The 16,494-nt window shown below is 44.7% G+C and overlaps 1 protein-coding gene across 6 annotated transcripts in view; it reads left to right on the forward strand.

Moving 5' to 3' along the window:
* LTK (leukocyte receptor tyrosine kinase) overlaps positions 1-16,494 on the forward strand; it is a 181,634-nt gene that overhangs the window by 132,869 nt on the left and 32,271 nt on the right. For 3 of the 6 annotated variants that reach the window (XM_061611381.1, XM_061611376.1, XM_061611377.1), the window contains exons 13-19: positions 380-511; positions 5,853-6,009; positions 6,471-6,545; positions 7,700-7,882; positions 8,795-8,893; positions 10,157-10,309; positions 14,255-14,365. In XM_061611381.1, coding sequence (XP_061467365.1) covers positions 380-511; positions 5,853-6,009; positions 6,471-6,545; positions 7,700-7,882; positions 8,795-8,893; positions 10,157-10,309; positions 14,255-14,365 — 910 coding nt within the window. The remainder of the gene's footprint in view (positions 1-379; positions 512-5,852; positions 6,010-6,470; positions 6,546-7,699; positions 7,883-8,794; positions 8,894-10,156; positions 10,310-14,254; positions 14,366-16,494) is intronic. The other 3 variants (XM_061611378.1, XM_061611379.1, XM_061611380.1) reach the window with 2 other exon arrangements.

Here is a 16,494-nt window from a genome sequence, read left to right on the forward strand (position 1 = left end):
AACTGTCTTTCCAGTTTAGTTCTTGCTAGTCCAGCTGGCATGAAACTAGCTGAAAAATTTGTTGTGGCTAGTTACTATATTTCCTAAGTTGAAGAAAAAATAAAGTATTAAAAATGGCCTTTTCTTCTAATGAGTGTTAAATTGTTATTTTTCAATAACATACTTAAAATAAATAATCCCTGTCTTTCTCGGGATCCTCAAAGAGGCAATTGAACAGAAGTTTTGCAGTATATAACTGTATTTAAATGTAATTGACTAATTAGTTATAATTTTGTTTAATCGAAGGTTTCTGAAAGAACAGCCCTTAATTAGTTGGCAATAACCTACTAGGTAGGAGTACTTTGCTGGTTTTTAACTGCTCCCTCTTTGTTCCTTTCAGGGCAATTTTCAGACAAAGCAGATCTGCCTGGGGGAATCCTCAGAAATTGAAGAAGAATACAAGAAAGAAAAGGGACTAACTGAATGGGCTGGTGGAGGAGGTGGGGGAGGAGGAGCAACTTACATCTTTAGAGTAAGTTTTCATGGTTTTCCCCCAACCTCTTCTGAAAATCACCCAGTTTCAAGGCCAATTGACACATGGCAGCATCCATGTGGAGCCTATTCTTTTTTAAAAACCCAAAACAAATTCACACTGGTGCTATACATAAGAACATAAGAAGAGTCCTGCTGAATCAGACATCCTGTTCTCACAGTGGGCAGCAATATGCCCATGGGAAGCCTGCAAGTAAGGCCTGAGTGCAGCAGCACTCTCCCCATTTGTGTTCCCACCAACTGGTTTACAGAAGCGTAAAGGAGCAGGGTTTGACTAGCATTGTGTGCCCCCATTTTCAGAAGAGAGAGGCGGAGACGCACTGGAACTGGCAGAACAGTGAGTGTGTTTCTAGTCTCCTCTATGGAGCCTCTTCTAAGGTTTTTTAAGTTGCTGGGGTTTTTTTAACTAAAGGAGCTGCATATTTACACTACAGTTGTATATACTGATTGTGCATCAGTTTAATTGTCATAGCTTCGTCCAAAACATCTTGAGAACTACAGTTTGGTAAGAGTGCTGAGAATTCTCTGTTACTGCTTTCAAGTGCCCTCTCCCATGCATCTTCAGTTCTGAGGATTCCTTGGGCAGAGGGAATACTTCATAATACCAATGTTAGAACTGTATTCCTACAGCTGTGCAGAGGCTAGTTGGAGGCCTTTGAAACATGCGTAAGTGTTGCTTTCCCAGTGAAGAGGAACTCCATCCACAGAATGGCACCTATGCCCCTGGAGAAGCCCCTTGTCCACAGCAGGGGAAGAGGAGGGGCTTGCCAGAGGCAGCCGTGGTTCTGCTGGATTCAAAGCCCCTTCATTCCCCCAAAACAGTCCCCAAAGGGGCCAACAGCTAAAGCTGCTCTACTCAGTCCCCCCATATGATATAAATGGGATGGGGAAAATGGGGAAAAAGTCAGGAAAAAGCCACTTCCACTGACAGTTAGGAAGTGGCTGTAGCTCTGCCACAGAGTCCCCATCACCACCAACACTGCAGGATTGCTCTGTAAGTCTATAATATATATGGTCGTAATCAACACTGAAATACTGCATCTCATGAAATATCCGTGTTGCCTGCATTATTTGTGTTGCAGCCATCTAGGAATTGCTTTAGGAATTGGTTACGAAGTATTTGTATCTGGATAGCCGCTCCTTCTACTGTTACTGTATTCAAAGGGGTGGATCTAGAGAAAAGATCATGGAAGGGGGCTGGCAAGAAGCTGACTTTCCTGCCCCCTCCTCTTCTGCTTCTGGCAAAAGTCTCTCCTGAGGATTAGAGAACGCTGCTGAATGGGGTAGTCTGTGATATGAAGATGAAAAGGGGAGCCAAACATATCAGGCAAAGGCACCTTCTGTGAGCTGGAGCCTCCATCCAGGTTTCAGGTATCTCTCATTCCCCACATCACAGTCTGCCCTGTTCAGCAGAGTCCCCCAACCTTCATGAGAAGTTTTGCAGGAGGGTTAATGGGAGAGTGTGGGAAACTGGATTGTGTATACACTATACATTTAAAGTACATCCCCATTAAAGAGTCATGAGAATTGTAGATATGGGGAGAAACTATGGGCTCCTTCTGGGAGGAAGGGCAGGATATAGCTTTAATAAATAAATAAATGTTAAGAAAAGAAATCTAGGTTCCACACAAGAAATTTGTAATAATTTTCCAGAAAGGGGCAGCCATTTCATTTGCTCGTGTTAATAAAGTTATTTCCCCAGCTCTTGCTGTTGAAGAGTGTTTCCAGACAATTATTATTGATATGTTGCAGGGAATCCAGATTTCATTTTTAAGAACATAAGAACATAAGAAGAGCCTGCTGGATCAGGCCAGTGGCCTATCTAGTCCAGCATCCTGTTCTCACAGTGGCCAACCAGGTGCCTGGGGGAAGCCCGCAAGCAGGACCCGAGTGCAAGAACACTCTCCCCTCCTGAGGCTTCCGGCAACTGGTTTTCAGAAGCATGCTGCCTCTGACTAGGGTGGCAGAGCACAGCCACCATTTTTCAAGATTGTGCTTCTGCTGTAGGGATATCAAATGTCCCAACACTCAAATTCTTATGTTATCCCCCACAAACTCTTGTTTGTAAACTTGTGTTTTATTCCCCATTTCAAGGTGCTCATATTAGTGTTTAAAGCCCTAGACAGCCTAGGCTTCAAATACCTGAAAGACTAACTCCTTCCATCAGGTCTGGCACCAGACTGCAGCAGGCCCTTAGGCATCACACTGCAGGGGCCCTCAAAGGCAACAGCACTACCATCGCTGCTAGGAGCTTAAATAGGCCTGGCTGTGTCAGCAGATTATGACGCTATTCGCACATGCTTACCATCACCCTTGATCGTAGTGGGGCATGTTGACAGCCCTGCCACCATCTTGGTTGATGGCAAGCATGAGCGTACAGCGTGCTGACACAGCACCGCAAGAAGTTGCACAGATAGCCTGCAGCACAAGGGTTGCTTGAGAGGGTGGCTGCTGTTTCGCAATCTGCGCTAGCATTGGGTTGTGAAGTGTGCACCCACAACCCGATGCTGGTGTGGATCATGGAGCAGGAGCTACACCCACCCAGCCCCAGCAGCAGGGCCTCCTCTGAGCACCAGGGGCCCTCAGCCAGTGCCCAACCTGGCTACCTGCTGGTGCCGGGCCTGCCTTCCCTACGATCCTCTAGGTGTTAAGCCTGGCAGAGTGCTCTCTCTTGGTAGTTCCACTGCCCTCCGAAGAGTGGAGGTGGCAACCTGGGAGAGGGCATTCTCTGTGGCAACCCTTAAGTTGTGGAAGTCTGTTCTGCTCACACACAGGCAGCATTGGACACAAACCATTATATTTTATTTGAATTTTTTAGAGGCAAAGTCCTCCCTATATTACTCAAGCTCTAGTGCTCATGTTACTCTCTTTAACAAACAAACAAACAAACACACAAATTGCAAATACTGTCAGGCCTGTTCTTATATCCACAATGCCATACCACTGTTGGTGTCATTTTGGTACAGCAGGGCCCCACTCATACGGCGGGTTACATGCCAGACCCCCACTATAAAGCAGAACCCATTGAATAGAATGGCGCACGATGCCTGAAAACCGCCGTAAAAGCAGAACAAGCGCTGTATGAGTGGGGTTTTAGTTTAATTGCGTTTAATTGAGTGCTGTATTAGCGAATTGCTGTAAAGCAAAGCGCCATAAAGCGGGGGCCTACTGTATTCTTTTTAAACAAGTTATGATGTCCTTTAAAGATGATATGCCCCTCCCCAGAATTCCCTGAGGGGAGGGAATGCCTAATAAGCATGTTTAAGTCTCTAGTGTAGAAACCTGCTCTTTATTAATTATTTATTAAATATATATGCCACCCTTCCTCCCAGCTGGAAAATCCTTGCAACTGAGATATCACCAGATTGCACGGTCTAGTTTTTGCTGGCGAAAGCTGGATACTGTGCCTACTGGTGTTGGATTCATGTGTAAAAAGCCCTCCCTGGATCCCTCTTTACTAGGTAACTACCGGCCAGTCTCCAATATTCCATTTTTAAGCAAGATAATAGAGCGTGTGGTGGTCGCCCAACTCCAGAGATTCCTGGATGATACGGATTATCTAGATCCATTTCAATCTGGTTTCAGGCCTGGCTATGAGACAGAGACGGCTTTGGTCGCCTTGGTGGATGACCTACGCAGAGAACTGGACAGGGGGAGTGTGTCTCTGCTGGTTCTACTGGACCTCTCAGCGGCTTTCGATACCATCGATCATGGTGTCCTTTTGGGCCGCCTTGCTGAGATGGGACTTGGAGGCACTGTGTTACAGTGGCTCCAATCCTTCCTGGAGGACTGAACCCAGAAGGTGGTACGGGGGACTCCTGCTTGACCCCTTGGCCATTGACCTATGGGGTCCCTCAGGATTCCGTTTTGTCCCCCATGTTATTCAACATCTACATGAAACCGCTGGGAGAGGTTGTCTGGGGTTTTGGGGTTTGATGCCATCAGTATGCTGATGACACTCAACCAGAGCTTGGAAAAGTTACTTTTTTGAACTACAACTCCCATCAGCCCCAGCCAGCACCATGCTGGCTGGGGCTGATGGGAGTTGTAGTTCAAAAAAGTAACTTTTCCAAGCTCTGCACTCAACTCTATTTCTCTTTTCCGCCTGAAGCCAAGGAAGCCAAACAGGTCCTAAACCAGTGTCTGGCATCAGTGATGGACTGGATGAGGGCAAACAAGTTGAGATTAAATCCTGACAAAACAGAGGTACTCCTGGTCAGTTGGAGGGCAGATCAGGGAATAGGGATTCAACCGGTGCTGGATGGGGTCGCACTCCCCCTGAAGTCTCAGGTTCGCAGTTTGGGTGTACTCCTGGACTCAGCTTTGAATTTGGAGGCCCAGATTGCAGCTGTATCCAGGAGCGCATTTGCCCAATTAAAACTGGTGCGCCAGCTGCACCCGTTCCTGGAGCTACCTGATCTGACTAGGGTGATGCATGCCTTGGTTACATCCTGCTTAGACTACTGTAATGCGCTCTACGTGGGGCTGCCTTTGAAGACTGTTCAGAAATTTAAATTGGTACAAAGAGCTGCAGCCAGAGTGCTAACTGGGGCTGGTTACAGGGACCATACAACTCCCCTGTTACAACAGCTCCACTGGCTGCCAATTTGTTTCCAGTCACAATTCAAAGTGCTGGTTTTGACCTACAAAGCCCTATACGGCTCAGGTCCAGACTATTTGACAGATCGTATCTCCCTACATGAACCTGCCCGGGATTTGAGATCTTCAGGTGAGGCACTTCTTGTGTTCCCCACACCTTTGCAAGCACATATGACGCGGACACAAGATAGGGCCTTTTCGGTGGCCGCCCCTAGGCTGTGGAACTCCCGAGTGAGGTGCAATCAGCTCCCTCCTTGCCGTATTTCCGGCGACAAGTAAAGACTGTTTTATTTCAACGGGCATTTGGGATAGAGAACGACCAGGATTAAGTGTCATAGGTTTGGTGATTACATTATATGATTTTATTATTTTAAATTGTCTGCTGTTTTTAACCTATATTTTATGGTTTTAATTTTTCTCATAGTTTAATTCTTTTTTAATAATATACTCTGTATGTTTTAATGGTGTTGTTTTTAGTTGTAAGCCGCTCTGAGTCCTATTGGAAAAAGGGCGGGGTAGAAATAAAGTTTATTTATTATTATTATTATTATAAAATTGCTCAAGTCTTTTTGTGTTGCATTTCATGTCTATAAGAGGGAAGCATTTTTCAATCATTTAAATCTGAGTGTGTGCTTTTTTAAAAAATGGTGGGATCTGATTTTGAACCTGTTGTGCTCTCTAAATTGCTTTAATGTGTTGTGTATGTGTGCTTCCTTGAGCAGCAGAAGGATGGAGCTTTTGAACCCTTGCTTGTTGCAGCAGGAGGTGGAGGGAAAGCTTACTTGGAAGATCAGGATGGCTCCCTGGAGGATGTGTTCTTGGAACAATATGTGAACAGCACAGCAGTACCTGGAGTCAGTGGGAGAACTGGGGCAGCAGGTGAGGATCTGTAGGTAATCATATGCATTGGATTTAACAGCTGAATAAACATCTACAGATTTTGGAAACAAACGACTTGAGACCACATATGTTTTGGATAGTGCTCAGCATAGCTCTCAGCATTTGAGGGGACAACTTAATGGCTTGCAAATTTGGTCCCTGGATTTTAACACAGAGTACAAAAGAGGCTTTCCTTATTGCAAAGTAGCAAAAAGCACCTGAGCTTTGTGTGTGTTTGAATCCTTGCTAAATGGCACATCTTCCCTAGAATTTGTCACACTGAGACTTTAAGCTTCAATATGAGAAAACTACTTTATTCTGGAAATACGTACTTGATAGGAAAGAGTTCTAAATCTAGCTAATTAGATAAGTTGGAGATGCAAACACTAAGCTTAGCCTAGACTAGAGACGGCCAAAAAGAAGATATCTTCTCTCTCTCTCTCTCTCTTTCGAGAACAAAGAAGAAGCCGGAAGATGTGGTCAGCATCCTAAGAATATCAGTTTACACAGGAAGGAAGCAGGAGATCAAAGGATAGGTAACAGCCTAGGAACCAGGAGGTCTCCTCTTTATCTACCCCTTTTAACCCCATGCAGACCCAATCCACCAGTTCGAGTTGAACCACATATTCCAACATTCCTAACCCTGATGGATGCTGATGGGTCCTAGTGTGTTTACAGTTGGTTGCAGTCCTGCAGGCATGAAAACTGCTGCCCTGGGCTCCTACTGGGAGGAAGCGTGGGATATAAATTAAATAAATAATAAATAACATTTCCTCTATCATAGCTCTAGGATGATCAGTTAGGTGAAACCTTGGATGTATTAGGAGCTAGATCAGGAGGAAGGCACCTGTATATTCCACAGTCCTCATGCCTCTTTGAATAATGAGCAAGATACGCTCCTGCTCTTAAGTGCTAAGGGTGACCTTGTCCCAGTTCTCTAAGCCTCAGGTTAGTTGACTTTTCCAATCATTCCATTTTAAAGTGTTAGGGCATATATAAAATGGCAGTGAGGTTGAACTCTTTAGTAACAGAGGTATTGACTTGTATCCAAAGTAGTGCTAAATCTCTCATTCCATTAGCACAATAGATTTACACTTCACAACAGAACTCCCCCCCCATGTACCTCTAAATCTGTTCCGGGTTTCCCCCAACACTCTGGGGTTGGGGAGGCTGCACAGGGGCAGGAAAGGGGAAGTTCCATTGCGCAAGTGTAAATCCTTGCGCTAACAGAACACAGGCATTGGATCCTGCCTTATGTCCAGAATTCCTGATTCTGGACAGACTTTGGAAACATGTAATACAAATTATTCTCACTCCTGCAGCAGGCCCCTAGAATTTGAGCTGGAGGCACAGAGATTATTTAATGGTGCTTCACTACCTTTGCCAGTTTAAGCTCAGAAACAGTAACGATTCTTCTGATTCCAGAATATGCACCCATCATTCCAGGGAATCACGTCAAGCTTCCCTTTTAAATAACTAATTTTTAAACCATTCAGTTATTTAATTCCACCTTATGATTATCACAAAGCGATGTATGTTATCAGCGTGTATGAGCAAAATATTGGAAAATGGTTTGTGGAATAGAATTCTACTTACATTTTTCAAAGAATTAAATTAAATGCCAGCATCTGTTGGTGAAAGTCATGTTCTTTCTCTTCACACACTTTCCTTCTTATGTTCATTTGTACAGGTGGAGGTGGTGGTTGGGAAGATATCACCCAATTTCCATGGGCTGGGAAATCACTTCTGGAGGGTGGAGAAGGTGGTGAGGCCTGCCAGCAAGCTCTTGAGAAACTTCAGTGGGCCACCTCAGGTGGTTTTGGTGGTGGCGGAGGAGCTTGTACATCTGGTGGAGGAGGTGGAGGCTACAAAGGTATGTTAGGCTATCTCAGCCTTCCTCAATCTGGTGCCATCCAGATGATTTGAACTATAACACCCATCAACCCCAGCCAGCATGGCCAATGGTCAGGGATGATGGGTGTGGTAGTCCAACATCTTCTGGAGGGCATTAGGTTGGGGAAGGCTGGGCTATACCTTAATTTCAAGGTATGTCAGGCTATATCTTTATTTCATTCTGTCTATATAGTCCGTGTCAGGCTGTATCTTAATATTATTTTATCTATTATAGTTTGTGTCAGGCTGTATCTTAATATTATTTCATCTATTATAGTTTGTGTCAGGCTACATCTTCATTTCATTCAATCAAAGTTTGTAGTAGCCAAAAGCCAGGACAATCAATGAATGAGCATAATGATGCGATGTGATGAAGATATTATATCTCTGCATAATAATATTCATATCTATAAGCCTAGTCCTCAATATTGCTGCTTTCCCACCAAACAGTGCACACTTGCATGCAGAGCAGAATATTTTCCATTTCTGATAGACAGGCAAATGTGGTGAAATGAGTACAATCATTTGAGAAAGCCAAAACCATAGAAACTGAAGATGTTGCAATGAATTTGAATACACAGGTAATCATTTGTAGCTTTCCATCTTTGCCATGCAAACAAGGATTTGGGGATTAGAATGGGAATATAGCACTATATTAAGTACACTCTGAATGACAGTGCTGCACCTGTTTCTAGCAGATTGCAGAACTGCAATGCCTCAGCAGTTTAAAATGTTCTAGTGTGGAAATGGTAACACGTTACTAAGAAAACCCATCTTGTTAATTTTAATTTGTAAACGTATTGAGATAAACTGGCAATCCAGACAAACTGCAAATCCTTCCATAGTCCCTCGTGGGAGCATTTGAAATGGTGGCCCTTCCGTTTTCATCCAGGTGGTCATGCCTCTGAAGTTGATGACATCACAGCTGATGGGCGGCATGGTGTTTCCTTTGTGAATCCAGCTGTGGAGATCTTTCTGGGTCCCCTGGCAGGTGAGTTGTATTCCCACTCTTTTGGCACCAGCCCACGCAAGGTGGTGTTCTCTTTATAATCTCTCATTTCCTCTCACTGTACATTCCCTATTTATGGTGTCTCCCATTTTGTGTCTCTCTTTTAGGGCATAGGCAGAGGATTTTTTGGGTGCCAGGCATGCTGATTCTGTGTGACCAACACTCACAACCCCTATGAGAACTGTGCCAATCACCACATTATCTGTGCTAGACCAATATTGTGCCATCACTTTGGTGGTACAGGACGAACAGTTTATTATTTATTTATTTATTGCATTTATACCCCGCCTTTCTTTTCATCATAGAAACCCAAGGCGGCTTACATATAGTTCCCAGGTGGTCTCCCATCCAGGCATTGACCAGACCTGACCCTGCTTAGCTTCAGCAGGGTGCTGGCCTCATGTGCCTTCAGACCAGAGCCTGGGACCATTGTGGAATTGCTGCATAAAACCCTGTTTCTGTTAGGGCCCCCAAGCAGCGTACTGTCTGAGCTGCCCTAATGTAACTTCTCCAAGACAGTATAGTACTGCATGTCTCTGATGGAAGCAGGCTTTGGCATGCAGGCATCCCTTGAGCCATTACACAACTGAGCCAGCGCACATGGCAAACGCAATTTCCAGAGGAAATTATCTGTTCCAGAAAAATCAGAAAGAGTCTTGTTAAGGACTAACAAATTTATTATAAGCATTCATAGCTTAGAGTGTACTTCACTTCATGCATCTCTCCCATCAGCCATGTGTAGCCATATAATTCTACCCACCTGCTGAGTGAGAGCTCCTGGCAGTTGTCAAGGTTCATTTCATGCATCTGATGAAGTCCACAAAAACATATGCCCTAATAGATTTGTTAATATTTTAAAGTGCCACAAGCATGTTTTTTGTGTTTTTCATAACACATTTATTTTGTTTGCCACAGTGAATGCTGCCATCCAGGGATCTTCTTCAGCGGCCTCCACAAGGAGTCTGTGTAACATATGAAGTGACCTCAAAGGCTCTCTATGTACTCAATTTAGGATGTTCTTCATAAATGCCATTGTGGCCAATTAAAATTTATGTTATCTTGGTAGGAGACAGAGAAGCAACAAGGAAATATAAGGAGGAAATTATCATTATTCACTCACTTCCCTCCTCCTGCAATGGATGATATCTGTTCCTCTTTAGTGGAATACAACTGCACTGTTCTATTTGTGATGTGAGTTTAGGAAACATCTAAACTCTAGTGTCTAACAATTTCCTTCTGATTTAGTTATGGAGAGTCATGGTGAAGTGGTGATTGAGGTCTTCGTGAATTGCAGCCACTGCCAATCGGGTATCTGCAAGCAGAGTCCTGATGCCCGCCTGCCAATCTGTATTTGTTCAGTCGGGGCCATCTTGGCCAGTGACAACGTATCATGTACAGGTAAAATGTCCAACATTCTCCCAAGATAACTTTTAACCCCTTGCTTTTTCCTAGCCTTACTAGGAACTGATTATAGAAGATGAGTATATGTACATTACAGAGTTAAACTGCTTTATTATTATTATTTTATTATTATTATTTATTTCATTTCTAAACCGCCCATAGCTAATAGCTCTCTGGGCGGTGTACAAAACAAGATTAAAATACAATATTAGAATAAAATCAGTAATAAAAAGCAACAAAATTAAACTAAAACATTAAACATAAAAACATTGAACATTAAAATGCCTGGGAGTATAACCAGGTCTTAACCTGGCGCCTAAAAGAAAGCAGCGTAGGCGCCAGGCGTATCTCCTCCGGTAAGCTGTTCCACAGTTCGGGGGCCACCACAGAAAAGGCCCTAGATCTAGTAACAATCCTCCGGGCATCCTGGTGAGTTGGTACCCGGAGGAGGGCCTTAGATACTGAACGAAGTGAGCGGGTAGGTTCATAGCGGGAGAGGCATTCCACAAGGTATTGCGGTCCCACACCGTGTAAGGCTTTATAGGTCAAAACCAGCACCTTGAATCTGGCTCGGAAACAAATAGGTAGCCAGTGCAAGCGAGCCAGGACAGGTGTTATATGCGTGGACCGATTGGTCCTCGTCAGCAACCTGGCTGCCGCATTTTGCACTAGCTGAAGTTTCCGAACAGTCTTCAAGGGCAGCCCAACATAGAGCGCATTACAGTAATCCAGTCTAGAAGTTACCAGAGCGTGAACAACTGAGGCGAGATCATCACTGTCCAGATAGGGGCGTAGTTGGGCTACTAAGCGAAGATGATAGAACGCGTTCCGTGCCACCGAGGCCACTTGAGCCTCAAGCGACAAGGAAGGGTCAAAAAGGACCCCCAAACTACGAACCTGTTCCTTCAAGGGGAGTGTAACCCCATCTAGAACAGGAGAAACATCCACCATCTGGGCAGGGAAAGAGCTCACTAACAGTGTCTCAGTCTTGTCTGGATTGAGTTTCAGTTTATTAGCTCTCATCCAGTCCATTATCGCGGTCAGGCAACGGTTCAGCACATCAACAGCCTCACCTGAAGAAGGTGAAAAGGAGACGTAGAGCTGCGTGTCATCAGCGTACTGATGGCAACGCACTCCAAAACTCCTGATGACCGCACCCAGAGGCTGCATGTAGATGTTAAAGAGCATAGGGGACAAAACCGACCCCTGAAGGACTCCACAATGGAGAGTCCAGGGTGTCGAGCAATGTTCCCCAAGCACTACCTTCTGGCGACGATCCGCTAAGTAGGAGCGGAGCCACTGCCAAGCAGTGCCCCCAACTCCCAACTCCGCGAGCCTCCCCAGAAGGATACCATGGTCGATGGTATCAAACGCCGCTGAGAGATCAAGGAGAATCAACAGAGTCACACTCCCCCTGTCCCTCTCCCGACAAAGGTCATCATACAGGGCGACCAAGGCTGTTTCAGTGCCAAAACCGGACCTAAAACTGGATTGAAACGGATCCAGATAATCGGTTTCATCCAAGAGCGCCTGGAGCTGGCCAGCGACCACCCACTCCAAAACCTTGCCCAAAAAAGGGATATTCGCCACCGGTCTATAGTTGTTCAACACATCTGGGTCCAAAGAAGGTTTCTTTAAAAGAGGTCTTACTACTGCCTCCTTGAGACTGCCAGGGACTACGCCCTCTCTCAAGGAGGCATTTATTACCTCCTTGGCCCAGCCAGTGGTTACAGCCCTGCCAGTCTTCACCAGCCAAGATGGGCAGGGGTCCAGAGCAGACATGGTCGCCCGCACCATTCCAAGCACCTTGTCCACTTCCTCGAGCTGCACCAACTGAAACTCATCCAATAATAAAGGACAAGGCCGCACTCTGGACACTTCAATGGATTCATCTGTCATAACCTCAGAGTCTAAGTCCCGACGGATGCATACAATCTTGCCCTGGAAGTGCTCCGCAAATTCGTTGCAGCGGGCTTCCGATGTTTCCTTAGTATCATGAGGGCCAGATAATACTTATTCACTAATTAATCATCGTCGTCATCCCAAGGAACCCTGGGAACTGAGCACCTTTAAACTGCTGCTGCTCTGAAAGTGTTGTTTTATTTTTATTGGTTCTAATTATTGTAATTACTGTGGTAAGTTTCCTCAGACCTTAGGAACATAGGAGGCTGCTTTTTACTGTGCGAGGCCCACTGGTCTATCTAGCTCTGTATTGTCCACACTGACTGGCAGTGGCTCGCCAGAGTTTCAGACAGGGAGTCCCAGCCCTCCCAGGAGATGCTGGGGATTGAACCTGGGGCCCTCTGCATGCAAGGCTCATGCTCTACTATTCAGCTATGGTCCTTCCCCTTAGCTGGCAGGAGTAGAACCTAAGTATTTAACATTTATTTATTTATGATAACTAAAATGCTTTAATTCAGAAGGGGCAAAGGTTAGGGAATCTCTTGGCACCCTTACCAATCTACAGTTCCCAGGATTTTGGGATGAATAGTGAGGTTTCTTTCTGCTCTGATTTCTATAGCAAAAAGAGATTTACTAATGGGCTCTTGTATCTTATTGGGTGTCATGTGCAGACACCAGACCCACTACTCTGTGGACATTTTTCTCTTCTTATGCCTTTTCCCATGTTGTCCCCAGCACACCAAGAAATCTGGCAGCCCATTGTTAGATTCCAACCAGTTATTTCAAATTAAAGTATAATATTATAGAGCAGTGGTTCCCAACCTTTATGAGCATGGAACCCCCTTTATAAGCTGAAAAAAAATTGTGACCCCCTCCCCCCAGGGAGGCAGGCTGGCTGCCAAGAAGGAAGGGGGAAAGCAGCCTTTCTTTGCAGGCTTGCTTCTTTTTGCTTCACAAAAAGCCCTCTCCTCTCATTCTAAGTAAGGGTGTTGTCAGTAGCAGCAGTGCAAGGAGACGGGAATCAGTGATAGTAATTCCCTCTTCTTCCTGGTAGCTCCACCCTCAACCTCCTTTGGCATCTGCCATGTATTTTATAGGCAGATGCCTGCCCTTAGTGCTCCTGAAATATGCTCTGGTGCTTCAGGAAAAGGCCTCCCCTCTCGTTTGGAGCAAGGGGGGAGGTGTCATCTGCAGTGGCAGCAGAAAGCAGACAGTGTAGAGGGAGTGAAGACTTTAAAAAAAATTAATAAATAATTCATTTCTTTACTGTTCACGGCCCCCTCTGGATTACTTCACGGCCCCCCTGGGGGTCCCGGCCCCCAGGTTGGGAACCACTGGTGTAGAGTACCCTTGGTTTGCCTAAATTATTTTCTGTATTGCATTTTATTACTTTGGGGCATATTGTTTCCGCAAGGACTCTCTGATTGTGCATTGTTAGCATTTGTATAGACCTAAAACTGATGGAGGCATTTGTTTTTGCAGTCAGTTGTGTTTCATAATTATGTTTGTTTCATGGTGATATATAACTATTGATTACTATTAGATTTTGCTATGATGTGTTTTATGTTATAATCTATTGGCCACCATTGTGTCCATCAAGGGTGGTGGGGGGAGATACAAAGCCATAGCTCCTTCTTGGGGAATAGGTATACCAATGGCTGCTAGCCAGAACAGCTAAATGTAGTCATCATATTCAAAGGCAGTAGATTTTTGGTTATAAGCAGCAAGAGGTAGCTTACACTAGAGCTGGCGAACCTGTAACCCTCCAGATCTTTTTTGGACTCCAACTCCCATCTGCCCCAGCCAACATGTCCAGAAGTCAGGGATGGTTGCAATTGTAGTCCAGCAACATCTAGATGGCCACATATTCTCCAGCCTGGGTTTATGAGATTCCCAGGATCCTGTGGCTGACCACAGTTAGAACCAGAATGCTGGATTAGATGGGACTCTTGTTTTAATCCAGTTGACAGTCCCCTTTAATAGAAGCATAGAAACTGTGGGCATATAATGATACAGAATTATAGTTTTTGTTTTGACTAGTTCTGCGTGAGCCTATCCCAGAAGGACACCTGCCTCTTCCACTCCTCGTGGCTGTGATTGCTGTTATTGTGGTGCTTGGAATGGCTCTCATTTGCGGCAGCCTATCATTTGGTAAGAAGCATCTATTGTACTTTCTTTGTGCATCTACTTATTCATTCACACTTCTGGCCTTTTTCTAGTCTTTATAGAGGCTCTCAGGAAAAACTGCACAGTGTCTGGAACACAATGTGATTGGGAGGGAATAAGGTGGACTCTTCAAAGGAGGAAGGGCTGCATTGCACAGAACCTAAGCATCGTTGGACTGTGTAATAAAAATAGTAGCAATAATAATCATAAATAGAGCAGGTATTTATTAAAATACAAACATTAACCATATAAACAGTCCTTGCACACAGGATCATCTTCTAAAACTCATGGTACAAAAGGGAAAAGTGAAGGGAGGGAACAGGATAATTGAAAGTATGTTACGTTCGCTGACATGTGTAGAACTTTTCAGCATTGAAACCACCTTTGCCTCCGTTGCTTAGCCTGTTTGTTGGTTGAACATTACCAAATTACCAATGAATGAGGCCATCCCACCATTGCTGTCTTCTAAGTTGCTTAGAAATATGTGGGAATTGATTCAAAGTGTGGCATGTCTGAGGAGCTGGTCTATAGCACAAGGGTCAACACTGCTGTGGCAATAGGTATTGTCTTTAACGTATTGCTGCAGTATACAAACATGATGAACTAGAAAGTCTTTATTATAAATCCACACTATTCAATAAAAAAATTTTAAAGGCTTGCTTTGTTATTTATTTATTTATTTAATTTATTAGTCGCCCATCTGGCTGGCTGTCCAGCCACTCTGGGTGATGTACAAAATAAAAACATACAAATACATTAAAACATTAAAAATCTCAACAATAATAATAAAACCTAACCCACCCCAAAAGCCTGCCTGAAGAGCCAGGTCTTCAAGGCCTGGCGGAAGCTCATCATAGAGGGGGCATGGCGGAGATCATTTGGGAGGGAATTCCACAAAGTGGGGGCCACAATTGAAAAAGCCCTCTCCCTAGTTCTCACCAGTCTAGCTGTTTTAACTGGTGGGACAGAGAGAAGGCCTTTTGAGGCTGATCTTGTTGAGCAGCATCCCTGATGATGTTGGAGGCACTCCTTCAGATAGACTGGACCGAAACCGTATAGGGTTTTAAAGGTCAGAACCAACACCTTGAATTTGGCCTGGAAAACAACCGGTAACCAGTGCAACTCCTTCAGCACTGGAGTGATGTGATCTCGCCAGCGGCTGCCTTTAATCAGGCAAGCCGCCGCGTTCTGTACCAGTTGCAGATTCTGGACCGTTTTCAAGGGTAACCCCACGTAGAGCACATTACAGTAGTCTAGGTGATAGGAGACCAGGGCATGTACCACAGATGGGAGCAGATGGTTGGAAAGGTAGGGGCGCAGCCTCCGTATCAGATGGAGTTGATACAGTGCTGCCCGGCTCACAGCCGAGACCTGAGCCTCCATAGACAGCTGGGAGTCAAGAATGACCCTCAGGCTGCAGACCTGGTCTTTCAGGGGCAATTGTACCCCATTGAGCACCAGGTCAACATCCCCCAACCTTCCCTTGTCTCCCACAAACAGTACCTCGGTTTTGTCAGGGTTCAGCTTCAGCTTATTCTTTCCCAGCCAGCCACTCACCGACTGTTAAAAAATCCTGATGGGGTTTTGACCTAAGGACTCTTTTCAAGACTGATTCAATAAGCTGTATTTAGTAGTCATCCAACAACCATCTTGCCTTTAAGGCCTAAGTAGATGATTTGTGGGAACTGTATGATTAGGTCTCCTGATAAAACATTTCTTCTAAAAATAGCGGGGGGGGGAGGGTTGATCAGAGGTGTGTGTGTGTGTGTGTTTCATGGTCCCAATCCAAATTATCCTTTGGAACTGCTATTAGCTGCAAGCAAGACATAATCAGTATGTTTTGATCCTTCTGAATTCTTCTGTTCACCTTTGAAAAAGAGTCATAAGTTCCACTTTTCATCAGGATTTGTATAGAGTCAGAAAGATCATATTTTTAAGCTTGACTGATCAGTGTGGGTTTATATTTTGTCATTTTTGTGTACCACAGTTGTTTTCTACAGTTTCTTAAGCAGCCATAAATTCCCAAGTGGCTGAAATTTTTGCAACAGAATCTCACAGTCACAAATATATGAGGCAATAAAGTTATTCTTCACACCATATAACTATGTCTGCTC

Source organism: Rhineura floridana, chromosome 2 (assembly GCF_030035675.1).
Source record: "Rhineura floridana isolate rRhiFlo1 chromosome 2, rRhiFlo1.hap2, whole genome shotgun sequence".
Taxonomy (NCBI): Eukaryota; Metazoa; Chordata; class Lepidosauria; order Squamata; family Rhineuridae; genus Rhineura; species Rhineura floridana.